We start from the raw sequence: 26,513 nt of genomic DNA, 5'->3' as shown, positions 1-26,513 counted from the left end.
GCAGAAAGTAAGCCGCTCCGGCGGTTCTTTTGTGGCCCATCATTGGTCTCCAGTTCGCCAGTTCCACAGTTCGCCAGTCGGTGGTTAATGGCCAAGACCGCATCCTCCACGGCTCCGTTTTTGTCGCCTCAAATTGATTTACGGCTTGTGGCGGATGGATGCAGAGACCATTTGCTCAATAAATTCACGTCGTGTCGCTTTTTTTCGGTACAAACAATTTGAAAACTTCTAAGGCCGCAAGTGGAGTGTAAAAGTTGAGGTACAAGATGGGCGCTAGTTTCAGTTTCTGTGCACCTTTCAAAAAATAACCAAAATTCATAGGCAATTGCAATTAGAAGTAGCTGAGTTTTAGGTGCACATAAATTGTTCGATTTACAGATATTTAGGTTCATACATTACAATTGTTCGAAGGAAACCTATTTGTATTGGTTTGCTATGTACTCTAAATTCAGCTTTAGAACATCTTTAAGAATATAATATTCTGAGCTAATAGTTAATAATTCCGCATTAAATTTCCCATCAAATAAGACATACATTTTATTTAGTGTGTAGCCTTTCTTTTTCTTGTCACAGCCAGCAACTTGTCAACTCAATTTCAATTTGGGCAATTTGGATAACTTGTGCGGTTGCCTCAGTGAGGAATTTCCACTGCCTGTGTCTTTTGCCATTTTCCCCGACCGATGTAAGTGTGAGTGTGGCACGTAGCTTTTCCGGGCTTAGCACGTTTTCCAGTTTGGCAACTGGCAACAGAAAGCTGGTAACTGAAAACTGGTAACTGGTAGCTGGTAGTTCGTAGCTGGCAACTGGTAACTGGCAACTGGCGATGGCGGTGACAACTTTTGTGCTTTCCTTCGCCGCCTTTTGATGTTCATGTTGCAGTTGCTGGAGCCTCGGCGCATATTTTATTTGCAGTTTAGCTGACAACACAGTGGATCCCAGTGCCTTGGCAACTTGGAGAGGATTAGCAAGTTTGCCCAGCTGCTAACTGCTTTTGATAACAGCCAGTCGCAGTTTGATGTTTATCCCCTAGATTTTCCCAGAATTTTTCCTCGTTTTCTGGCCACTGTGCTGTAGTTTAGCCAGCAGCTTTACTTTATGGTTTTATGTTCTTTTCATAGTTTGCGGCAGTGGTTTCCAAGCAATTTAGTTTACTGCAACTCTGCAAGGACTCGAAAATCATTTCAGGCGTGCAAAGTTCAAGTCTGCTGGCAATAATTGTAAAGCATTTTGATTTCATTAAACACAATTTGAAGTACATAATGAGGTACGCTACCCTCAGGGTTTTTAAACTGGCTTTACTGAGGTCTTTCTATAAAAATGTCAAGATATACGACAACTTCTTTCCGGCATCACAGCGTCGTTAAGTTAATGTGCAGTTTTTCTGCAGCCGAACTGTTTTTCAATTAATTAAGCAACTTTACCGCGCACTTAAACGCATTTTAAGTGCATCCTCTGTTGGCAGAGGCCTTTTCTTGCCAGCTTCCCACAGTTCTTTCGCCTTTGAGCAAAAGTTTTCCCTTTGATTTCAATGGAGTTTTATGCAATCCACCCTCCTCTCAACGCCGACAGCGCAATTAAAGTTGTGGTCGGCGCCCAAAGTTGAGCTATTTGATTTTGATTCAGAATCCCCACCGTTTGCTCACCTGATGGTAACCAGTGCGGATGCGAAAATGCGACCAAACTGGTTCTGCAGCCGACACTCGTAGCGTCCGCCATCCGGGATGGTCACATTCTTGACGAACAGACTGCCGGCGCCGCTTATTTGATATTTCTCCGTCAGCTGCACATTCGGATCAATGAGTCGCCCATCGTGGCGCCACGTAATCTGAGGAGTTGCAGTGGAAAAAATATAATAATATTTAAATTTAAATTTATGTTATTCTGTAAGAAAAACGCAACGCGGTTGTTTAAATAATGTGTAAAGTTAACTATATTACAATTTCTACTTTCTTCAAAAGCAAACTTTAAATGTATGAAATTTTTGGGTTCATTTTTTCCGGTGGCCAAGCGGAAAATGAGGCCAAAAGGGAACGTCAACAAGTGGCGGGTAAATAAAAAGTTTCCGATTCCGTGGCCAATCCCGGTAAGTGAGTTTACCTGCAGTCCATCCTCCGGCTGGTCGGCCTGGCAGGGCAGCTCAATGGTGGTGCCCGTAATGGCCAACAAATTGCTCGGCTCGATTGCGAGTTGCGGTGGCGATTGCGACCGTTCCACCTTGATGTTGGCCTCCACGCTCGTCTCTCCATTTTCGTTGCGCGCCGTGCAGCGATAGACACCTGCGATGGAGGGGGGCAGGATTCACGGTATCATGTCCAAGGTATCGAATGAAAATGCAATGTAAACCGTTTTTGGCAATCACTTCTCATACTTACCGGCATGCTCCTGCCGTGCGGCGCCCACCAGCAGCTCGGTGTTCTCGTTCTCCAGTTGCAAGTCGGGCGTATTTCCGTGCAGGGGAACGCCATTGAACTGCCAGTCGATGGTGGGCAGCGGGTTGCCATCGGCATCACACTCCAGCACAAAGGCCTTGCCAAGTTTGATTGTTTGGCTTTGCGGTGCTGTTAAAATTTCGGGCAGTTCTGCAAGAGTGGCAAGCGGTGCAACGGGGCGAATGAGTGATTTTCGAGCTCCAATTTTACTGCTCCAAATGGCAGCAACAAGCGACTAAAGCGAGGCCTGGCTTTTCGGTTCGGTTTCTATGAGTCTTTTGTTGCCGCAGCAACACCAAAAGTCCACTCCCTAAAAACCCCCCGCCTTTTGACCCGTTTTAAGCGCTGCGCAGTGGGATTTCATGTTTAAAATCTGATATGCCAGCTAATATATATACATTTTTAATGCAAATCTTATATGTCCAACAACAAACTATGTTTATGATACACAGTGCTTAGAACCTGCATTTTAAACATATCTTATTGCGACCAATCTGCACGTGCTGCCGTTGCTAACACCACTGTGCGTTGGTCGATGCCCATGGGGCGTATGCGTAATATGAAATATGAAATATGAAATTCCTGCTGCATACTTTTCAGCGTGGCAGCCATATTTACTTGTGTACGAGTGTGTGTGTTTGTGTTTCTGTTTGTTTGAGTGTTTGCCCGTGTGTCTGTTTATGCGTTTGGCGGGTTAATTATGCTGACCAGGCGCCATGCCTGACTGCTTAAACAGTTCATCCGCCCCGTGGTACCCGTGTGCCCCGCATACCCCGTGATACCCCCTAAGCCGCAGTGCAAATTTTTAAAGCCACAGCGCGCCATTTGTGCGTGCCCCCGCCGCACATAATAGTTTATAATTTTTGCACTTAATTCAGCAAAATAATGCATAAATTTCGCACTTCATTTTGTGCCGACAACCACAAATTATAATGAGCCATTGTGCTGCAGCCAAGGCGGTGGATGCACTTTTCGCCGTCTGTGATCCCCATTCCCCAGTGGATATATATATATATTTATAAATTTCACTCCCCGTTTCCGTTGGCCGTTTCTATTGCGCAATAAAGTACAGTCACGTACAAGCGCTCGAAATACGGCAATAACGAATGGAAAAACATTAAAAGCTCAAGTGCCAAGTTGTTTCGGGTTAAACCTCCTGCCGGGATGCACTTCATCGGTTATTTAATGGGCAAGAAGCTGCGAAGCGAGAGCGCTTAATGGGCGCCAATCAAACCCAGAGCCATTTACTTACACACCGCATAACGTCAGTGCACTGGAAAAAACCTAAGCGGACTAACTATAAGAATTCAGGCGAATTTAGTAAGTCTAAAATTAAAACTCCTATTTTTTTGACAATTTTTAGTACAATTTTAAAAATTACAATATTTGCTGTTGACCTTTAAAAGTTAATTATTGCAAACATTGCCGAGAACTTTTTGTCAGAAACAATATTTTCCAGAAAAAACGGAACTTTTTTTGCTTGAACAAATTGCCAAATTTGCCGAGTGCAAAAACACAAACTTTTGTGATTTGATTTGTCTACATGAAGTTGCATCCAATCACCGGCACCACCTGCTGTCAAAGTTGTCGCAATATTTCTAACGGACAGTGGGGCCCTTTTCCCGCCGGCCAAACTCATCTGCAAAGTCCCAATGCCCCGATATCAGTTGAGTTGAGTTGGCCTCGCCAGGCAGCAGCATCCTGGTCAGTCTCAAATGCCACTCCCCATTTGCCCTTTTCCCAGACGAAAACAAATTAAATCGACTGCAAATTGAGTAAAGCGCGACAGTTGTGACTCTTATTCCTGCAGCAGCAACTGTGTGGCAGTCACAGGGCGATGGTGTGTGGCATGAACACTGACTCTGTGTGGGTACTGCACCAGAGATGGTTAGTAGCTGGGTCCACATATAAGTAAATATATGAGGTACTAAGGATAACAACGTCATAATTCATAAGGTTGTTCAACATTACGCCGTGCTTTTGCGATAAACACAAAAATATATTGATTCATAGATAGACACATCTGTGCCTGGACTGGAAACAAGTTTCCCACTCAACATGGAGCATCTCTGGCACTTACTCACCCTTCACTTCGATGCGGGCGGTGGCCTGGACGCTGCCCAAAGAATTGCGAGCCTCGCAGCGATACGTGCCGGCAGAGAGCTGGGTGGGCTGCAGCAGGATGAGGCTGCCATTGGCCTGCAGCTGGAGACTGGGGGTCGACTGCAAGAGTTGGCGGCCATTGACGAACCATTGTATGTCCGGCTGTGGCCAGCCGGAGGCGGCGCAATCGAGCAGCACGTGTCCAGAGCCGTGAAGGGCCACAATTTGGTCATGCGGCTGGTGGGTGAAGTGCGGTGGCGATGGCAATGACGATGACGATAGCGATGGCGATGGCGATGGCGTTGCTCCGTGCGTGGGTGTTCCGGCATCCGCCCACACCTGATTGCTGCGGGCATCGAGGGGCGAATCGAGTGGGTGGTTACCGCCATTAACGACGAGGCGCACGGGCTGGGAATGCAGTTCGCCCATCTCGTTGCGCGCAATGCACTGGTAGATGCCCATGTCGCTGGCCTCCACGCTGCGGATGAGCAGACTGCCGCTGGGCAGGATCTCTGCCCGCGCCTGCTCCTCTAGGCCCACCTCCTGCGTGTTGTGCATCCACGTGATCTGCGGGCGGGGCAGGCCGGTGACCTCGCAGCTCAGCTCCACCTGCTCGCCGGCAGCGGCTTGGGCATCTTGGGCTGCCACCAGGAACTGCGGCTTGGCTGCAAGTAATTTCAAGAGGAGTGGCCATCAATTCGGCTTTAAAATGCATCTGCGGCGCACATCAGAAATCTTGCTTTCAATCCATTTGATGGCAAGCGTACTTAAGCACAAAGTTGCTTCATGTTCCGTGTGTGACTTAAATGGAAATTGAAAACTTACCGCATTTGAAGTGATGCTCTCCCAGGCTGGAAAAGCCCTGGTTCTGGAGCAGCTGAGGAGCGGCGCAGGTGAGCGAGATGGACACCAACTGGCGCTGCACATCCAGGTGCCAGCGGCGCCAGAGCGAGTAGACGCCACAATTGCAGTCGATGTTGTTGCCGTCCAGTCGCAGGCGCTTCAGGTTGTTCAGCCGATAAAATCCGTCCACTGGCAGTTGGCTCAGCTTGTTGTTGTACATGATCCTGGATGGAGGAGGGAGGAGGACAGAATGTTAGTCTCCTCAAAAATAAAAAAAAAATAAAAAAGTGGAATCGAACCATCATCGACTTACAGGCGGTTCAGGCGCGGCAAGTTGTCAAAGAGGCCGGCGGGCAGCTGCCAAATGTCATTGTTCTCGAGGAAACTGCAGAAGGATATTGAGTAAGGCGATTGCTCGCGGGGATCCTTAATTAAGGAGGGTTCACTTACATCGCCTCCAGGCGTGGCAACCGCTGAAAGATGGCCGCCGGTAAGCGGCTTAGCCGATTATTGTTCAGATAGAGGAACCTCAGCGCCGTCAGTCCATTGAGTGCCCCATCCTGCAGGTAAGCCAGCTCGTTGTCGTTCAGGAAAAGCGTAGTCAGCTGGGCGAGACCACTGAACGCGTTGGCCGGCAGCTCCTCGATGTGATTGAAACGCAAATCTCTGCAAAAATGTTGCCGGAAAAACAAGAACAAGAACGGACTCAGCGTGAGTGGTTGCGGATGGCATGGCATGGACAAAGAGACAGAATGCGATTCGCAGATTGCAGATAGCAAAACGTTTATCTTATGGATGGATGCGAGTCGGTTAAAGATTGAAAGGGGAGTTGGGCTCAACACTGCGGGAAAAACTACTCTTAAGTTTTGTATTTCAGTGCATGATGGCAAAATAAGAGGACTCTCAAAGGTGTCAAATATTCACACTCTTACATTTCAATAACTATTTCAGCATTTAAAGTATTCTATCGTATTATATATATTTTATTTCAAGATCTACAATGAAATCAGTGATGACCAATATGCGTGGCAGTCAATGATGCCAACTCTGCATAATACGCAAGCTGGCCAGTGCTGCAAATTCTGCAAAATTCCGAAGTTCGAGATGCAAATTGCCAGCGAACATTTTTTCCAAGTGCCTTGAAAGCTGTGCGAAGCGGGGAGACTTGCAGTTGAGGGTAAATCAATTTTTGGTTCTAGCAAATTGCAGCAAGTTGCCAATTCTCGTCATGCGGTCTGCGTTGCTCCTTCCTCCCTCTCGCTCGCACACCATAGGTGGGTGTTGCAAGGGTGTAGGGGTGTAAGGTGGTTTTTTGGGGGCGTCAGGTGGGGATGTATGGATGTTTTGCAGCATTGTCATATGCAATTAGTGCAAAGAAATTCCGTTTGGGTAACCAGAAGCCTGGCAGTCTTGGCTTCTGGCACCCGCCCGTTTTGAAGCGCAATCCAATTATTTACACCAGCTAAGCACAAACTTAAATAGTATAGAGTATATAGTATATATAGCCGCAGCTTATTCGCCTCTTAGAGCGCTTGATAAACCGTTCTAACGACATCCGCTTGATATGGCGGCGCTCGGCAAACAACAACATGCTCGTTTACTCAAACATTTTGCACACATTAAAAATTAATTACAAAAAGTTGATGCTCGCGCTCGCATAGTTTATGCCCCTGCCCGGCGACAAAGCAGCCAAGCGATAAGCCACCACTACTCGTACTACCCATGTGGTATATAACCCATGTGGCATGCAGTGCGGAGTTGGGAGCCTAAGCCACGGATTGAGGTCTTTTCGCATATGCCAAGCTCACGAGCTGCCATTAGCAACCGCTCACTTGAAGAAATTCCCCAGGACAACGATGAGAAATTGAGTGAAGGAGTATTTGGTTACATATTCATACAAAAGTATTATTACCTTGCATGCGGTAAAAGCCATAGTAGTTTATCTGAGTGCATGATGTGCTGGGGGGCATGGCTGTAGGATTTCAGCGGGTTAAGGATGTAGCTGCAACAGCGGTTAAAAAACTTTCTAATCAACTCATGAACTTTGTTGCTGTTGCTTTTGCTTTTGCTATTGCTCGCGTTTAAGCTGCTCGCTGGCTGCAAATTCAATGCGGCAGCGAAAAAGTTTCTTGGCCAAAGTGAAAATTATACCGAAAATTCAGCTGGTGGTGCCTTTGCCTGCTGGCAACATCGTTTACCGCTGGCCAATGTGGCAGCTGCTTTGCTGTCTTTGTTGGCGCAATAATTATGACCCTGTTTTGTTTTCCGCCTTTTTTTGTTTTGTATTTTTTTTTTCAGCTCTGTTCGCAAAGCTTTTGGCCAGAAGCCACTGCAATTGGAGCTGGGGCTAAAGTTGTCTAAACAGAAATTATGTTTTGTGGCCACTGTAAACATGCAACGCACAAAGTGCAACCGAACTAACTAACTACCAACAGCAACTAACGGCAGCAACACCAACAACCTGCATCCTAATTGGTGTCAGCATTTCACTGTGAGTGTGAGTGTGAATGTGAGTGTGAATGTGAGTATGAGTGTGTGCGTGAGTGTGTGTGGGCCAAGTGCAATACTGGCTGTTGCTGTGTCTGTGCTCAAATTGCAACTAAAGACGAGGATGCAACACACGGGAAAAAGGCAAAACCTCGCACACAGGACAACAAAAAAGGCAACACAAACAAGCTACGACAACGAAAACAACTTAAAAATCCAGAACAAGATAGAGCACTTAACACGAGGGATGCGACTAGATGATACCCTGTACTTCCTGCTCTATGACTCGATGTATTGCATTCCTAAATTAGCTAATTTATTATTTCTAATGTGCATTTTTAGACAGTAAGTACAAAGCATACCTTTAGATTTAAGCTTTAACTTAATATACATTTTTAGTCTTTAGTTTCAGAAAGACCTCTAATTGGTCCATCTATTCCTACATTTGCCTAAAACGAATATACCCTTTCGCTTTGCAACTGTGAGGTACGCGAATCCAGAACAACACTAAAACCACTCTCACGTGGAGCTTGAGGCCCCAGCCCAACAATAGCAGCAACCACAGGATGGTGGTGGGTGCCACTGATGGGTGGTTGAGTGGGTCATGCATATGCCCAAATGGAGCCACATAAACAAAGCAGCAGCACCCCCCTCCTCACCCCATCCATGAAATTCCACTCCGGGTTTTGGTTTCGGTCTTGGCTCCGGCTCTTGTGCTCCGGCTATGGCTACGGCTATGGCTACGGCTCTGGTCTGATGAAAGACTCACGGCCCGAGGCAGGTCGACCCACTGGTGTCCATGTGGTAACCCCGCTCTCAGAGCTGCACTCAAAAAAATATTACGACTACCCTACTTTATTGTCGATTTTTTCAAAGTTCTTTGTGCCATAAAGACTATTGGAGCAAACATTATTACGAAGGAATTTTCTAAAGCTTGCTACAAAATATGTTTTTATTTGTTTTTTGTTTTTAATAAGCTCAAGTCCGCAAACTAGTTTTCCATAGCCACGTTGCACTTCAGTTAATTGAAATGTAATCCCGAAAATTTTCGTAGTGCCTTCAAAGTTCTGGTAAATATTTTTCCTGGTGGACCAACTTGGCAACCTCATGCAGCTGCGGCGAGTCCAAGGAAGTGGGGCAGCGATACGCTGGCTGGGATTTGGGTGGCGGCAACAATTTGCAAAAGTTGCTCGCATTTCTCCCGCCAGGAAGGAGCACCGGAGTAGCCGGAGAATTCGGAACGTAGATTGGTGGGGTCTTTGTGTGCAAGTACGGTTGCTTGATCCACATTTTTGCCCACTTCTTGCAAACTCCATTAGCCCCGCCACCAACAGTCAACAAGGAATAGGGCCACCATCCAGAGCCCTGCACCACAACCACAGCCACAGCCACACTCACACTCAGATTGAGATTCAGATTCAGATTCACAGTGGGTCAAGCCGAGTGGTGCCGCCAGTTGGATCGCTCTAATTTGAATCAACAAGGAAGCGGTCTTTTCTGCCCTTTGACCCACACACACCGCTATCGTATTTGCCCAGCCGTAGAGTGCTTTAAAATTCCCAGCCACTTGCCGAGTCTCTTTCTGCATAGCCAACACCTCTCCACCACTTTGCACCACTGTGCCCGTGTCCTCATCCTCTTCTTCTTCCTCTGCCACTGCCACTTCTACATCCACTGCCCCTGCTGCCCCTGCTGCACCCACTTCCACACCCACCTCGAGTGACAAACGATGGTCCACTTCAATGTGCACACACGCTGAGTGCGTGTCCGGGTTCCGGACTTCGGACTGTGGATTCCGGACAGCCGGCTTTCCCGGACCAATGCCTCATCGAGCCTACCCAAAATGTGGTGCACTGTGAGAAAATGGCAGTAGGTCTTCCCATCTTTCCTCGACTTTAAAGCAGTAAGTCATCCTGGAAATTAGTTCTTCTAAAAGTGAGTGGATTTCCAAACACCTGTTTGCAAGGCATCGTTTTATTTGTTTGCTCAAGTGTTAGCCACGATTTCTCTCAGTGCTTATGTGCCGGAACATAACCCACTCCTGACCAACTGCGTGCTGGAGTTGCTCTCCGGCTAAATGGGGTATTCAGCGGGGCGCCGATGCAATGGCCTCATCTCATGGCGTCGTGTCAGTTGCGCAACTATTTACGGAGCTGCTAAAAAAAAAAGGAACCAAATGGAGGCATAAATAACTGGGTTGCTGATGGGGCGGTATCCTCGTACCGCCCCGTTGCCACGCCCCCTACGGCCACGCCCTAATGCCCACCTGCTGCGATGCACGTGATGTGTGCGGAAACGGAAATTGAATCTTGAAACTTCTTTTCAGCGCTTGTGACACTTCCGCCGGCCTGAATTTTGATAATGACATTTGCATTTTCGCATTATTCGATATTTTCAATTAAGTTTGCAATGCCGCCGTGTTGGTGGTGAGTCCTGCGTGAGTGTACGTATGTACGTATGAATGTCTGTGTGTCCGCATGTACGTATGTATGTATGTATGTCCTGTGGCGCGGGATTGGGAATCCATTGATGCACCTCGGATATCCTTGGTTTGATTCCTCTGGCATCCATGTCTGCACTTAATTAATGCATATTATTGACAAAGGCATGTTTGTCTATTCACGCATGTCTGCACACCCACACCACTCCACACACACATTCTTGCAAACAGGACACGCCACTCGCACACAAACACACTCGCACACACACACACACGCATTGGCGCACCCATATTGCGTATACGCTTTGATGTCCATGACGAAAATTTATGGTTAGCCAAAACTGAAGCCAAGAGCGATATTTTAAAGCGGCGCGCAGACAGTAAATTGAATGAAAACAATTAGCATTGTGTAGGGTTTATGGTTAACCCATTGGCCACCCCCGCAACCACCGAATTAACCCCCCATCGGGTTCGTGCTCAGCGAGCATTAAGCTGTTTAGTGGCTTCCCTAATTTGATTTCAATTAGTTGTCACAATTAGTGAAGGAAAAACCGCAGCAAGTAAATTAGTGCGCATTTTCTGGGGGTACGTGCCATGCAATTTCGACAAGTGTATGTTTGCGGTGTCTCCTTTGAGATTTCAGTTTGATTATTTTGCCACGATTGCGGTTTTTGAGAGCCTTATTAACGAGCAATGTCAGTCAACTGGAATTTCGCAATTTCACTAAGTGAAAAATCATGACAGACATCGTGAAGTAAACTCATTTGTAATGCACAAATAAATACAAATTAAATGCTGTTTAATCCACACCTAGTTATCTATTTTTATTAGCCTCCATGATCAAAACTTTTTGATACAAGTCACTTTGATTGTTGATTCTGAAAACGTTTTGGACCTTTGTGGGTGTTCTAAATGAATTAAAGGTTTCATTTTCTCGCTGGAATTGGTTTATGTCAGCATTCAGAGTCAGTTAGTTTTTATCATGCAGTCAGTATATTTTCCAGTTCACTGCATTTTCATTAGAGTTAACGCTTACGCTTCGCTTTTTTCCGCGTTCCGCACACACACGCTTTCCTTCGCTTTTCCACCCGCACCCCCCACCCCTCCCCCTTTGGCTTTGCGCCATAAAGTATGCAACGTAAACAAGGCCATAAGCGCGTTTGAAAGAAGTAAGGAAAAGGCCACCTATGCGCTGCCTTATCAGTGGCATCAGCCACGCCCCCAAGCCAACACCCCCGGTTAAGAGCAGCCCACCACCTGGTTGTTAAGGTGATTCCGGCTTTGTTGAGCTTGTTGCCTTGTGCTCTGATTATGATTTGTCTGGCTTACCCACCTGCCAGCCCACCTGGCCACCCCACCTTTGCCTGCAGCTTAGGCAGCATCTTATGACGCCTCTTGCTCCTGCTCCTACTCCTCATCCTACTCGTGCTCCTTCTCCTGCTGCTGCTCCTGCTCCTGTGCCAGTATAAGTCCTTTTACGGTCTGACGGTCCCTCGGCTGCCTTTATGGCAAATGTGACAATAAAAACATGATTTAACTTTGGCCTGCCGCACACCCACACACACACACTAACATTCGCAACTAGCCACCACAGAGACCGCACTCGCCAGCAGAGCGAGAAAAAGATTATACGTTTAAGGATATACTCGTATGCTGGTGCAAATAGTTTCGTTTTATATGGTTGTCATAATAGATTGATAGATAGCTTTCAAGTGGCTTGGTTTCCTCCAGAATCTTATGCGCTAAAACACCTATTAAAGGCACACATTCATTTCCCTTACAGATGTTTCTTTCAGTGCTGCATCTCAGACTCAGATTGCACATTATTGTAATAACATGGCTTACAAACACGCCGGCAGCAGCGGCACAAATAGCAGCAGCTACATGGCCAGCAAGAACAACCAAAGGAATAAAAGTGCCTGCACCCACAAGGCGGGCGCATCCTTGGATGCCAGGACTCACATTCTAGCAGCCAAGTATCCGCATGTGTGCCGTCGGGTTGCCCAGGTGATTTGCCAGTGACGATAGTCCAAAGGATGCATGACAATTGCTCTGACTGACTTGCTGCATGGGTGTGTGTGTGTGTGTGTGTTACTGTTTTTGTGTGTGTTACTATGTGTGTGTGCTTGTGGGGAGCACTTGGCAATGTAATCCGTCAGCCGCTCGGCTCCTCAACCGTTTATTTTTGCCCAGTGACATTTTATTATTATTAAACAAAGGCCACTCCCACCGCCCCTCCGCCCATGCATCCCATCGCTGTTAACCCTTGACACTGTTTATCTGTGAGCGTAAAAGTTCAGCTGCCAGTCACTTTGTCTGTGCGCCTGGCAGTGTGTGTATGAGTGTCTGTATGTGTGTGGGTTAATGGAGATGGGCGTTACGGACTACAAGATTCCGGGGTTAAAGTTAGTTACCGTAGTGGCAGCAGTTGCAGTAGCACAGCAGCAGTTTCATTGCCTCGGCTCCTTTTCGCCAGGACTTATTTTCGAGCCTTTGCAGCTGTGGCTGTGATTTAATTTTCGTCCTGTTTGCCTACCCTCAATTTAGCTCACTTCTGACGAGATGGCTATATCTAACCCGTTATCCTCCGGAAATCCCCGATATCTGCCAGCTACACACATACACACATACATACGTGTGTGTGCTAAACTGTTAATGTAATTGTGTCCAGTTAGGACTGTTTGAGATACTTAGAGCACTTTGCGTAATTGGCTCGGAGTGTGCATGCATAAAACGCTTTGTTTAGCCCAGATGGAACAACAAAAGATTTTGGCCAAATAGTTTAGAGCTGTAGATCGGGGCTTAATGAATTTCACCTGCCCGGGAAAGTGGCAATGACATTAGCAAAAGGAAGCTGCACAGTAATTTGAATCCTTAGTGTGTAAGTGAATATCTTGGGAAATCATCAAATCAAATCATTTACAAAACTCTTTAAATGTGTAATTAAATATTGAGTTAAATTTTAGGTAGGAGTAAATGTTCCTTTAAGATCATTAAAATCATTCAATAAACTATTTAAATTGTTAATTAACTATGTAGTTAAATCTCAAGTAGTACATGTTCCCTTAAGCCTTAAAGTTAACAGCGTATTTGTAAGCACTTGAGAGCCACCGTTTACGGCTTAGCGGATGTCACCTGTACCAAGAAGTCCAACAGTTGAGCCAGTCAACCGGATTGCGGAAAGTAAACTGCAAAGCAATTAACATTGTTTTCCCCAACTGACAAAGAACGAAACTTTGCTCCGACAAATCCTTGGGCCAAAGCTGTGCTACTTTAAGGATTTGGCAGGCGAGCAAAAAATCAGTGCGACTAGTGAACTGTGTGCGGGTGAGGGTGAGGGTGACTCGCCTTTTGCCAAGTGTAAGCGATAAGGGAACCTAAACCCCACTACCCCCCTCCTCCGACTGACCACCAGCAAGCAGGACATTCCGGAACTAGGACTGCACCACCAGGAGCAGTTAGTCCGCTCACATGGAATTGATATGTGGCCTGGCTTGGCTGCATCCGCCGCCGTGGCTTTTGTTGCACTTATCTGGCGCTGCCGTTACGCACAAGTGGCTTTGGCGAAAGGATATGCACTCGCCGAAATCAAGGATGCATCTCAAGAATATATCAAAGGTGCTCTTTGGGGTATGCAAGCACATTTTTTGAATGCAAATGTTTCACAGCTTGAATTCATGGCATACTTCCAAACACCTTGCAGTTTAAATGAAATAGTTTGGCAGTGAAGAAGTTATTCGAATTTTGAATAAAGAAAGAATTTACCAGTAGAATGTTATGTAAAATAGAATTGTTCACAAAAATATGAGAGAAATTCTTAAAATTCCTGGCCGGCATTTTTCTGAGTGCCCCGTTTTGTGGAGCTACCACAGAATGGTTATATTCAGTAATTATGTCCAATAAGCGACGAAGCGTGAAGCCAACGCCATCCCAGAACCCCGCCCACCGGAAGGAAGGCGTTGTCGTTAATGTTGTCGTTATGTAAGCTAACCCAGTTTTAGCGTCGACATGGCATTTCCTTCCTTCCTGTTCCTGCGTTAAATGCAATCCTTGAGCGGAATCCGCAAGAAAAGGATGAAAGGCGCCCACTCGAGCTGCTTGCGTTTGGGTTGGATAAAGATTACTGACTGCATGACACGCCAGAGCAGGCAGCAGAAGTTAAGCCACGTGCAGAAAATTCACTTCCGTCCCACACACACACACACACACACCACTCACACACACACACACACCACTCACACACACACACACTGGCACTCACGGTCTTGAGCAAAAAGGACGCTGCAAGAACAAGAGGCATCTAAACTTGCATTGCATACTTTTGGGCTGCCAGCGAAAGAAAAACTCCTGACAGCGTTGGAAAATCAAAGAGCGGAGAGGAAAAGGGTGCAAAAGTCCTCGGAGCATAGAAAAAACGAAATGTTAGAAGGCCAAAGAAATGCCCGGGCATTTCCTCTTACTTAAAATTGCTGTCTCACTCCGCTGTTTTTTGACTGACCCGCTCTCTCAAGTTTTTCCAGGAAAACCCAAAACCTATCACCAAGATTGGTGTATTTTATCAGAGCGTCCAATCAAAACGAGCTGTTTAAAGAAGAAAATAATTAAAAAGGTTGCATACTTTCAGACACCTTTATAAATCAATTTATTTCTGTTGGCTATGAGATGCTATGTTCCTTTGTCACTCATAAGAATCAGCCCTTATGAAATGCTGTAAGCATCTCTAATAATAAAGTTAAAATATAAAAACGAAATAGTTATGTCTGTTTAATTTTAATTTTTGGTTCGTGACGACTGCTCTTATGTTGCATTTGCAGCGTCACTCTTCTGTTCTGTTGTGCTGACTGCTAATGTGTTGTGCCTCAAAAGCTCCTTCAGCCGTGCCTCATATCCCAGCTCAGAATGCTCTTCGTAAAGCCGCTGCTGCTAAAAACTCCCCTCCCATCGACGTTTCTACAGGTGTAAATGTCTCGCAAGTGCACTCTACACACATGCAATTGCCGGCTGTCTATGGGAGTCCTCGTGCTCCTTGTCGTCCTGCGAACTGCTTGCCAACGCAAGGAGACCACCCTCATCATCCCGGCTGCTCGTTGTGGCATGCTTAAGCTGCTTCCAGTTTGGCCAGGCAAACACCTTCATGGTTAAAAGTGGCCACCTGGAGGAGCAGCACCATCTCCCATCGCCCCACTCGTGCGCCCTTCAATATATAATGCTCACATTTTCAGGCAACTGCCATCTCTGAACACACACATTTGCCCAACGAGTGTGTGTATTTTTGTTGAAATAAATTTTATTTAAACTTTCGCTGCCGCTGGTTATGCACCTTCTTTTTTTTTCGTACTTTTTCTGCACCATTTTGGTATTATTTTTTTCCTTGCAACGTGTGAAATTCAATTATACAGCAGATTTATATGTCGAGCATGGAGCTGGGTGCATGAGCAGCTCTTCGTTTTTATTTGAGGAGGCACACACTCAGCCCACACACACCACCCATACAATCATGCAACCATGCAACATATATGCGTTATAAAAATGCAATGAAATCAGTTCGCCATTCAAGTGGAAACGGTTTAATATGCGTATAAAAGGCAAATATTACCCAAAGCCCTTCTGATGCAGTGTTCTATTTCGGCTTTCCGAGCGATAAATGTATTTGGCCTAGGTGGATGGAAATTGATAAATATGCAGAGGAAATTAAATTACGAACTATTTCCTAAATGTATGAAAGTGTTGAAGTGTTTGTAGCCAAAGGGAATAAAGCAAAGGTGGATATAAAATAGCTGTTTAGTTTTAAAAGAAGGTAAAAGCTAATTTTAACTACCTAGTTTACAAATATCTAATGTTCATTTTACGATGTGGCCTTCAACTTACACGACCGAGAATAGCTTCAAATTTGCTGGCATATTACGCATACGCCGTGGTTGCCCCATACTCGACCCACAGACCAAAGTCGCAGGCGCTTACATTAACATTATTATGCATCTGTCTGGGGCAAGTTCCGTACCCGGAGCAGCAATCTTGTATCTGCTATCTGCTGGCTACGTGGCGTGCCACTTGGCTGGGACTCGGACTCGGACTCTTTGGACCCCAAACCCACTCACCCACTTGGTTTGCCGCCTGGTTGAGCAGTGAGCGAGCCAGGAGCTCCTTTTCCTTTGGCGTTCGGAAATACCCTTTAAATACCCTCATGACTCACTGATATGGTGTCACAAATAAGGCGATGAACTCTCTGCCTAATTGATTTCTTATAGATGAAATATTTCCTTTGAATATATATTTTCTTATAGCTGAAATATTTCCTTTGAATATATATTTTCTTATAGATGAAATATTTCACTTGAATATCTATTTTCTTATAGATGAAATATTTCACTTGAATATCTATGATTTTTGAGGGAATACTGTCTTCAAGAGTAAGAACATGTCATTTGAATTTGATTCAGTGAAAGAGTATTGCCCATTTAACTAAGCCACATTAATCTTGCTGTCTTGTTGTTTTTTTGTTGACTCGGCCATCGCCTGCTGTTGACTGTAGTTCGTGCCACATGGCGGTGGCATCTCACCTGGCCAGGCGGCGCTGACGAGGAGGAGGTTTCCGCATCCAGCAGTCGCCTTGCAACGCTTTTATTTGCGCACTTATTCCTTCGCTTTTGGGCTTCGCTCCGTTGCCATAGCCATAGCATACTTATGGGCTGCAGCTCCTCTTCTGCTGCTGCAATTCTTCTTCTGCTGCTGATGCTGCTGTTTCTTATGCTTGACCGCCAGTTGCCAGGACTGCACTGCAATCTATTCTCAACTCTATGACTTCTTTATGGACAGAGGGTTTATGAGGCGAATTTCAGTTGAATTCCATTTGCTAAATTATTACATTAAGGAGCTCGCCTTGCTGAAAACGCACACTTATTGAAAACTAGATGTGATGAAGTATATTTCTTTTCTCTATGTACTTGCTCTCTAGGTATTCAGTTTGATGATTCATTTTGCAACTTCTGTATTCATTGATAGAAAACTTTTAGTGGCAGCCACAACATCTCAATATTGGCTTGGTAAGCGGCAACTTCTGCCTGATTTTTCCCGCAGTGCACGCCTGTTTTCCGTGTTCAGTGTCCTGTTCTGTGTCCGTTGCACATGCCGATTGCTCCACTTTGACATGTTGCTAGTTGCCACAGCCCCGCCCCCCTGGCCCCCTGACCGCCTTGCCACCACCCGTTTCTCGGTGGCAGAATAACTTTGCTTATAAATTGTGGCATGTGTTTGTGCAGCGATGATGTTGCTGCTGCTGCTGTATTTTCCACACAGCTCTTGCTATCTTGCTACTTTGCATTCTTTGCTCCGCACTAACGAGCATGCGAAATGACAAAGCTGGTGGGCGTGGCAGTGGCAGGGGCACGGACAGGGGCAGTGGCATGATCCGAAGGAGCAGGAGAACTGCTGGTAAATGAACCAAGTGGCACTTTGTAGCATTAAAGAGGGGCGCGAGTGAGAGATGCAAGAAATGGGAGAAATGAAAGCGTCCAACTTTAAATGCAAATTGAGGGGGAGTTTTGGGAAATCAATAGAAGATTTTTCTATGTCAAAGTGAAGCGAAGCCCGGCTGACTGGCAGACAGATTCCTTGGCGGAATCTGTAATCTGGTGTACCCACCCAGTCTCGATCCTGGAGTCTTGAGCCTTGAATCTCGAATATAAAATCTCGAATCGGGAATGCCCCACCCCGAGATGCCAGTCGATATTGCAGCTCCATTTCCACTTCTGCTTGTGACAGTGAATTAAAAATGCATACGCTTTGATTGGCAAAAACTTTGCCTTCGGGGATTTCCCTTTGAGGTGCGCCAATGTAAAAAGTGAACATTTCCCAAACGTTCAGCTTTAATCAATGAGAACTGCATTCAGCCATTCAAGTGCGTTCGCTGGTCTACGGTCTACCGCTTCATTTGCATAATTACAAATCATATTACTGATTGGGTGGCGAAATGGTAGGAATTCCATACATATACAATACATACAATTTAATTGTATTACCATGTAGTCAATTTTTTTGGTCTGCGAAAATATGGCAACAATTGAAAAGTCAAACCAGACTGAACTGCAAGGGCAAAAAGCGTAACAACAATAATATTATATTTCACAAACGGGGGCGGAACCTTTTTTGGGGGCGTGGCAGTCTACATAAAAAGAAGACGGATGAGACAGCGACGATTGGATGCTCTTTGATTGATTGGTAATTGGATGCGGAATGCAGTAAGAGGATTTATCACTAGACAAACGCAGACAGCTGTGATTGATGGCACTGCGATATTAGGATAATGAGTTTTTCAATTGCAAGCAGAAAGGAAATTAAATGCAATGAAGGTAAGCAATTAAATTAAGTAACGCATTGTAAAAATACATAACTAATTTTAAAATATTTATAACCATTTTAAAAAGAACATAAGAAAACTGACATAAATTTTAATTAATCCTTTTTGTTTCATTAACCTAGAAATTATGTAAATTGTTATTTATATTCGTTATAATCACTTTTACATTATTCCATTTTTTTAGCATTGCAGTCTGAATTCCTTTGTACGCACATCTTATTTGTTGTTATTACTAAGAATATTGTTTGTTTACGGCACATTTTAATTAAAAGCGGCATAAAGCCAAAAATGTCATAAATAATTTGTAATAGTCACAAGTCACTTAATAAAACTGTCCACAAAAACATCTTTTCCTATTATTAATAATTATTTAGCCAGAGGAAATAAATGGCATTTAATAAATTTGATTTATCTAAATGTGGTCTAAATGAAACATATACTTAACTGCAAAAAATGTATAGAATTCATTTGCAAATACACAGAGATTCTGAGAAAACGTTGAAAGCTCTCTGTTTATCAATTATAAATCTCATTTGCAAGTTATTTGCAATAGTACGAGCTTCATAAACCCACCATAACTCGACACAAGCGAATCGAAATACTCACAAATCGGCCAGAAACTTGAACCGACAACTTGCCGACTACTATAATTATAATTATCCGCATCCAGGCTGCATATCCTGCATATATTCCCAGATAGATAGATCTAGATATTTACCCCTCCAACTCCCATCTCCCACCTCACATCTGACTAGGTAGATATTTATGCACAGGTGAGTCTGGAGCTCGGAATCCATGCGAATCCATGCCCACCGGAAACCAGTTCTCTGGGCTGGAATCTGCTATCCATTGGTAACAATTTCAATATTCCCACCGACAAATAAACAGCAAATGTAAATGCAAAAGTCCTGTGCAAAAAGGAAATTTATGCATATTTAATAACAACATGGCAGAAGCAACTGGATATGGAACAGCAACAGGAACAAGGATATGGCCACGACGACTAGCTACAAAATACAAGGCATTTCTCACGCATAAATGCACCCGACGAGATGAGAAATTCAGGAAAGTATGACGGCAAAATCGGGCTTTTTCCGGGGGCTTGTCCCTCTATACATATATATGTATATATGAGGTAGCCTAAAGAGGATGGATGATTTGGGGGTCGAAGTGAAACAGCAGCGGGAGCAAACAGGGGAGTTGGAACATTTTTGCCAGCAAAATAGTTTTCGCAAATAGTTGATTCGCAAAAAAAAACGGAGCCAAATATTGTCCATATATGTATGTGTATTCATATTCATGTTCATGCTCATATTTCTGTGGGTGTGTGTTTGTGTGTATTTGCCGGACGGTGTGGCATATTGTCGGCCAGTGGGCGGGTGGCAAGTGGGCGTGGCAGAAGCAGAGGCAGCGAACTGGACGCTAATCAAACTTTTTAATATGCCATGCATGCAACGTGCGGCGACTTTTGTTTTGACACACCGCCGCAAAGTGGGCGGCAGCGGGTAGTGGCCATGCGGGGGCGTGGCAAGTCGGTGTGGCATTATGAGATATATTTCATATGTGCATAATGCCCGAGTTATTAGATGATAGCATGTGTGGCCGAGTGGCTGACGGCGAGCAGATTTAGTTCATATGTCTTGGCTGCATGTGCGTTTTATGTGCTCGTCTTTTCAACTGAGGATACAGTGAGCAAAAAGGGGGCATAGACAGCAAAGAAATATGAAATTGCTTTGATATGTATTTATTATAAATATTATATATATTTATATTAATATATTTGATAACTAATTTCAAGTAAATCCATTTCTTTTAAGACTCTCAATTTTTGTTATAAATAAAAGCTATTCTACACTTTAAATTGCCTAATTGTTTTAAATCCAATAACCTTGAGCTAGGCTACATAAATTTCAACCTCACCACTTTTTCTCCCATCGAAAAGCAATTTCTCTCGGTCCTTAAAAGTAAGTACTGGCTCACGAGTCCGGAATGGATGGGGTAAATCCACTGGACGAGCTCCACGATCCGGGGAATAATGACAAAGCAACTGCCTCCACGGCGGAGCAAGTCGAGATGTGTGCTTATGGGAGGTCAGCTAAAAATGCATCATCATGAAATGAAATCAAGTGCACTTATTTAGCTCTGAAGGAAAGAGAGCCCCACCCCCTCCTTTGGCAGCTGCCATGTGAGTGGGCGTTTGGAGGCGTAAGAGGTGGGGGCGTGGCAAGATGAATGATGCCGTATGTTACACAGTTTCGACTTCCATTTAGTTGCCAGTTTAAATACACACGGGTCGGGCCAAAAAATGCTTGGGCCTTTGTTCGAGGCAAGTCAAGGATGTGAGAGGCATGTTTCGTGGATGTGGATGTGGAGCTGCTGCATCCGTTTTTTATGGCCCCATCCCGGCGAGAAGTTTCAATGGCTGCGCAGGCAGCGACTTTATGCCTGATGGATGGACAGTTTGAAAGAAGTGAAATGTGGCTTAGGCCTTGAGAAGACTGGAGCTGTAAGCAGCATTAAATTGAAGAGGAATGGCAGCTGAAGTGTGCAAAATAGGAGAAAGCTCACTGAAAAGGCTTTTGTAAGTTTGCCAGGAAATCCTTGAATGGAAACCTCTAGGAGGTGATCTTGAAGATCGTTATGCTATCGAACTTACTATTCATTATTTTAATATATCCCTGAAATACTATATCCCAAATACACCTATTTGATTATGAGCATATATAGTAAAAATAATACGCATCAAAGACAGCAATTTTTGACTTTAATTTTGTGTCCAATTTAACTAGAAATTGACTTTGCTCTTACCTCTACTAAAATTTGTCTGTATTTACGTAGTTTTTTGACGTAGTTTCTTTTATGTTTGCTCGGCATTTATCTGCAGCGACCTTCCGACAGAAATTGTTAACAAAATTTTCGCCATTAAGGAAATTAAATCAAGAATATTTTCATGAAAACCGAAAACCGAAATGTCGGCATGTGTGAGCTATAAAATGATAGTGTCTCACTGGTTGGGAAAATGTGTGCTCATATTTTTCACAGACTGCCGAGAAACATTTTGAGAATTATGGAAAGAAAGCTGGAATCTGAGTCGACAGCCTCAGACAAGAGCGAAATGCACAAACATGAGCTTGTATGGGGGAAAACAAGAGCAACTTTTAGACACATGCAGTAATAAATGAAACAAATTAATTAAAAGTGTGCAACGGGTCGGCTGCGTAATAAATGAAAAGCGAATCGCAATGGCAACGCAAAAGTTGCTCACTTTTTTTGCAGTCTTTCTCAGTGTTTTTCTGTGTTTTTCAGGGTTTTTTCATGTTTTTCAGTTTTTTTGTTTTTTCTATTGTTGTGTGCGGATGCTGTTGCTCTCGAGGCATGATAAATTATGCAGCCATCACCTTATTTAAAATGAAGATTAATTTAAGTACTGCCAAATGCTGTTGGCTCCCACTACCAGTTTTCCACAGCTTTCACCCATTTGAGAAATTGTTGTGCGGCAAGCCAAACAAATGGCAAAGAATGTGATCCTCCTGTTGAGATTGCAAATGGATGTGGATTCGATGGCGTTGCGGATTGCACAATAGAATATTTAAATACAAAAGGCATTGTTGGTTGCACATAGTTGTATAGTTTTGCTTTGGCCTGATATGTTGGTTAACTCAATTATTAACTCTGCTGCGGTCAGAGAAGTTTTTAGTTTTATATTATTTTTCAATTTTGGAATTTTGTTTTTTGCCAACCATTCATGCTTTTGTCACCTGTCGGGCGAGCTTAAATTCATAATCTAATACCAGCTTTTTATGTCGCTGGGTCAATCGCTAAAATATTCATTTAAATTTGGAAGCATTCTTTAAAATGCCAAATGAACCAAACGGAACTTTCCCATAACTCACTCGTTCAATGGCGAAAATGAAATAATAAATCCATGTATTTGGGGACCCAAAATTCGATGACAGCTGCAGTAATTGGTTTCACCCATTCATCCACCTGTCAGGAGTTTTGAAATCCGCAGCTTGGCTGGAGCATTTTCCTTCGTATAATTTAATCAAGCTATTTAAAACCGTTTTTTCCACCTCAGGAACATTCAATTATCCATCGTTTCCAATGATTTTTTTTCAGAAATTAAAATCTATCAGCGAATAATGTGCCCCAGTTGAGAGAGCACTTTATAGTTTTTGAAGCACCATATAATCGATTTGTTCAGGGCTTTCAAATTCGTTGACACGTGAAGTGAGTGGCTTCACCTATTCCCAGGACCACGATGGTCCTGGCTTTCCACCTGACGGGCGTGTGTGTGAAAATCCTTTGCAGCTTTTCCCCGCTGCGAATCAGCGAATCCCGGCCATCAAGCGCGGCTCAAGCGCCGTCAACCCCGCTGGAAATTGAATTCTCCGTAAATACCACGAAAACCGTGCTTCTCCGTCTGTCCGGATATCTTGTTGTCCCACAGTGGAGACTGTTTTTCTGTCTGCTGATAACTTGCCATCGGCTGCAGCAGCTGCTGCACTCTGCTAGGATGCCAGGATGCGAGTTTGGGAGGTTGTTCCTACGGCTTGGGACACGCCACGGCCTACATAAATATGCATATGCTCCGCAAACATTTGCCAAGTTGCATGCGTTGGATGCGGAATGGTTGTGGTGCCCGAAATTCATGCGAAAACTGCTGACATTTTCGAAAATAAATGCAACGTCAGAAATATTGCACATGTATGCAAATACGCGACAGGCAGCGTGATAAATATACAAATCGCAGTCAGCTTTCGCCGGTTAGACATCCGTTTAATTGAGTCAACATAGCGCCGCTTGGCGGAAGATTCATGGATTCAGCCGGAGCTGGAGCTGGCTCCCTCGGGAGGTGGAGGAGGAGGAGGAGTAGGAGGACTCCATAGAAGGAGGAGGAGCAGAATGGGGGGCGTCAAATTAACGCCGTCAACTTTTCGCAGCGTGCACAGAAAACATTAAAAACTAATTTATGGATTAGCAAGCCAACTCCCGCGTTGATTTATGTACACTCGACGAAAGGCAACTGGAAGCCGAACTTGGACAAGAATAACTATTAAAAGTCCATTTCGAACTTAAGCCTGGGAAACTGAATTCCAGGAGCACCATAAAAGTTCTTAAAATTGATTGATTATCTTAAATTATTTAAGTATTGAATCGATATATGTTGCTTGTTGAAATGAAGTAAATGGCAAAGAGTACTTACAGCGTTTGGGTATCCTGGGGCAGTTTGGGCACGGCGGTCAGCTTGGCGCGGATGCAGCGCACAGTGCGCTCCAAGCAGTTGCATCCGGCCGGGCAGTAGATGGACTGGACTCCGCCGGAGAGGAGCAGCAAGCCGAGCAGCTGCAGCAGCAGCAGCGGAACTCGCATTTCGAGGGCAGTCTAGTTTCGCGCACTTCTCACCAACTGGATGTTTATCCAAGAACTGTTCAAGAAACTCAACTCCACACACGACAATCTCGCCTGCAAGGGGCGAAAGTTCGACCCACTCGCTTATCACTGAGCCGTTGGACAGCGCTTATCACCGAGTGTGGTCCCTAAAACACTGTGGCAGTGTGAGGCTCACATATCGCCCAAAGGCTCAGGCAGCTGCACAAAGAGAAATCATTTGGTATACTAAGCAGTCATATCTGCTCTTATGGAAACGTACGAATTTGGAGGGTAATTGATAAGCTCTCATATCCCAGAAAAAAGTATATGAAAAAGTATTCAACAAAATGAATAAATATACATTTGGAAAATGTAATTTGTTTATATCTTAATATATCTTCAATGGAATAGAGTTCATTCAATTTGATCTTCGATTTTAAAACTTTATTAATGCTATCTTTTAAAGCATATCAATATTAAGACTATTTTCCTCTATTTTATTTAAGCATTTAAAAATAACATAATAAAAATAACAACATTTGTAAAAATAGTTTCTTCTATTTCCGTTAGGCATTTAATTATTTTAAAATACTTTATTTTATTTGAGTTAGGCATTTAAATGTTAGGAAATACTTTCTTCTATTTCAGTTGGCGTTTAAATATATAAAAATAAATTCTACCATTTCAGTGAGGCATTTAAATATTTAGAAATTTTTGCTTCTATTTTAGTTAGCCATTCAAATATTAAGTAATACATTCTTCTATTTAAGTTAGTCACTTTATAATTTATAAATATTTTCTTTTATTTCAGTTGGGCATTTTAAAATTTACAAATATTCTTTTTCTATTTTAGTTCCACAAAGTTTTACTATAAGCTTGAGTTTCTCATTGTTTTGCTAATAAAAATTACCGAATTACTAACGATTCGACCGACTGTTTTCTCTCAGTGCCTCCGCGAATTGTTTAATTTTAGAACGATATTTCGCTATTTAGCGAGTCCGGCGAATTTTCGACCGAGTGAACAGGGAACAGTGAACAGTGAACTGAACTGCACGCGCCAAATGCCGACTAGCATCTGAGCGCCGAGGAGCAGAGACTGAAAAGCGGAATTTGAACCGAGTCGCCGAGTTGCACTTCGGCAGAGGCGGAGGACTCCGTGCCGGATGCAGACTGTGATAACATTTTCCTGAGGCTGATGCTGAGGCTCTGGCTTCTCAAGGGTGCTCGATATTAGTTGGCCAGCATGTGACTGAAGCCTATGGATTCTGAATGGGCCGCTCAGATGGATGACTCTATATCCAGCATATATAGCTTATAGCTTATATATATGTATATGTATATCGCAGGGCATCGTATCAAGGCCGAAACACTTGTGTTGCACCGGCATTTTCAATGTATTTTCAATGCGGACCCAAAGCGAGCAAAACAAAACACAACAAGCATACGCCACGTTGCACTTGCACAGCATCAAATGCCCTGCCATCCTCATTTTTAATGCATGAGGGGGTTACGCCCTCCTCCCTTCTCCCGGCACACTCCATTTGTTTTTCCAACCATCATGGAGTGCGGGGGGTAGTGTGGGGGCGGTGGGGATTGCGTGGTGATTGGGGGGCTGCAGATCCGAAACTGCTCGCTTAAGCGGTCGGTGATAAGACGCGAAATCAAATTTAAAAGCTATCAATTTGATATTAGTTCGGGGACCGGCGAAAACCCTTCGGGGAAAAGCTGCAGCCGCGTGCCAGAATGCAGAATCGGAGTTTCTCCAGGGGGGATCCCCCTTCTCCACAGAGAAACAAAAGATTTGAATTATAGATTTCTGGTCTTATTATTAATAAGTTATGAACTTATTTGGTTAAACTTTTGAATTTGAATATTTAGGTTTATAAATAAAATCAAATACAAATTTATTAGATATAGGTGAAAGCTCTTAAAGTTTTACACCTATATTTTCTAATCTTATAACTTACCTAAGCTACATAAATATATGAAGGGCTATTTTGCTCAGTGTAGCCTATTTGTATTTTTGCCAACATATGCTGCAGCTCATAAAATTTCTCCGTTTCGCTGCAGTTTTCATTTGCCTTTTATTTTTCTGCAGCACTTTTTTGGTTAGCTGTCGAAGTTTTGAAATCAATTTGCAGATGATTTATTATGTTCCCTGGAAGAGCGGGGGGCTTCTATCGGGGGGAGGAAGCTGTGCATACGACATCGCAAATGGAAGCCACTGACGTTGATGAATGCCGCTGTGTATTGTTTTGCTGTCAGAAGCGATCAAATTTCTGTTTCGGAGCACAGAATTCCAGGTGAAGCGGAAAATTTGCAAGTTATGCGACAGTTTTATGCGCCCATTTTTTGATTGGCAAGATATGAGGATGCATATCTCTTCGCAAATTGATTGCACGTCCCGGGGCAATTGATATTCTGGAGAGGTAAGCAGGAAAAATTGTGTTTCAAGAAATGTATTATAACAAATAAGAAAAAA

The 26,513-nt window shown here is 44.1% G+C and overlaps 1 protein-coding gene across 1 annotated transcript in view; it reads right to left on the bottom strand.

Annotated features, from left to right (window-relative positions):
- LOC120450094 (peroxidasin) overlaps positions 1–25,094 on the bottom strand; it is a 30,130-nt gene extending 5,036 nt beyond the window's left edge. Inside the window, exons 1-10 of the mRNA XM_039632888.2 lie at positions 24,942–25,094; positions 24,312–24,336; positions 23,865–24,250; positions 5,826–6,041; positions 5,689–5,760; positions 5,358–5,599; positions 4,514–5,197; positions 2,373–2,579; positions 2,098–2,276; positions 1,644–1,825 (exon numbers count right to left, since the gene is read on the bottom strand). Coding sequence (XP_039488822.1) covers positions 1,644–1,825; positions 2,098–2,276; positions 2,373–2,579; positions 4,514–5,197; positions 5,358–5,599; positions 5,689–5,760; positions 5,826–6,041; positions 23,865–24,031 — 1,949 coding nt within the window. The 5' untranslated portion in view covers positions 24,032–24,250; positions 24,312–24,336; positions 24,942–25,094. The remainder of the gene's footprint in view (positions 1–1,643; positions 1,826–2,097; positions 2,277–2,372; positions 2,580–4,513; positions 5,198–5,357; positions 5,600–5,688; positions 5,761–5,825; positions 6,042–23,864; positions 24,251–24,311; positions 24,337–24,941) is intronic.
- Positions 25,095–26,513: the final 1,419 nt, after the last annotated feature.

The sequence above is a fragment of the Drosophila santomea genome, chromosome 3L, assembly GCF_016746245.2.
Source record: "Drosophila santomea strain STO CAGO 1482 chromosome 3L, Prin_Dsan_1.1, whole genome shotgun sequence".
In the NCBI taxonomy this organism is placed as follows: Eukaryota; Metazoa; Arthropoda; class Insecta; order Diptera; family Drosophilidae; genus Drosophila; species Drosophila santomea.
This window is presented reverse-complemented; position numbering and strand designations above follow the sequence as displayed.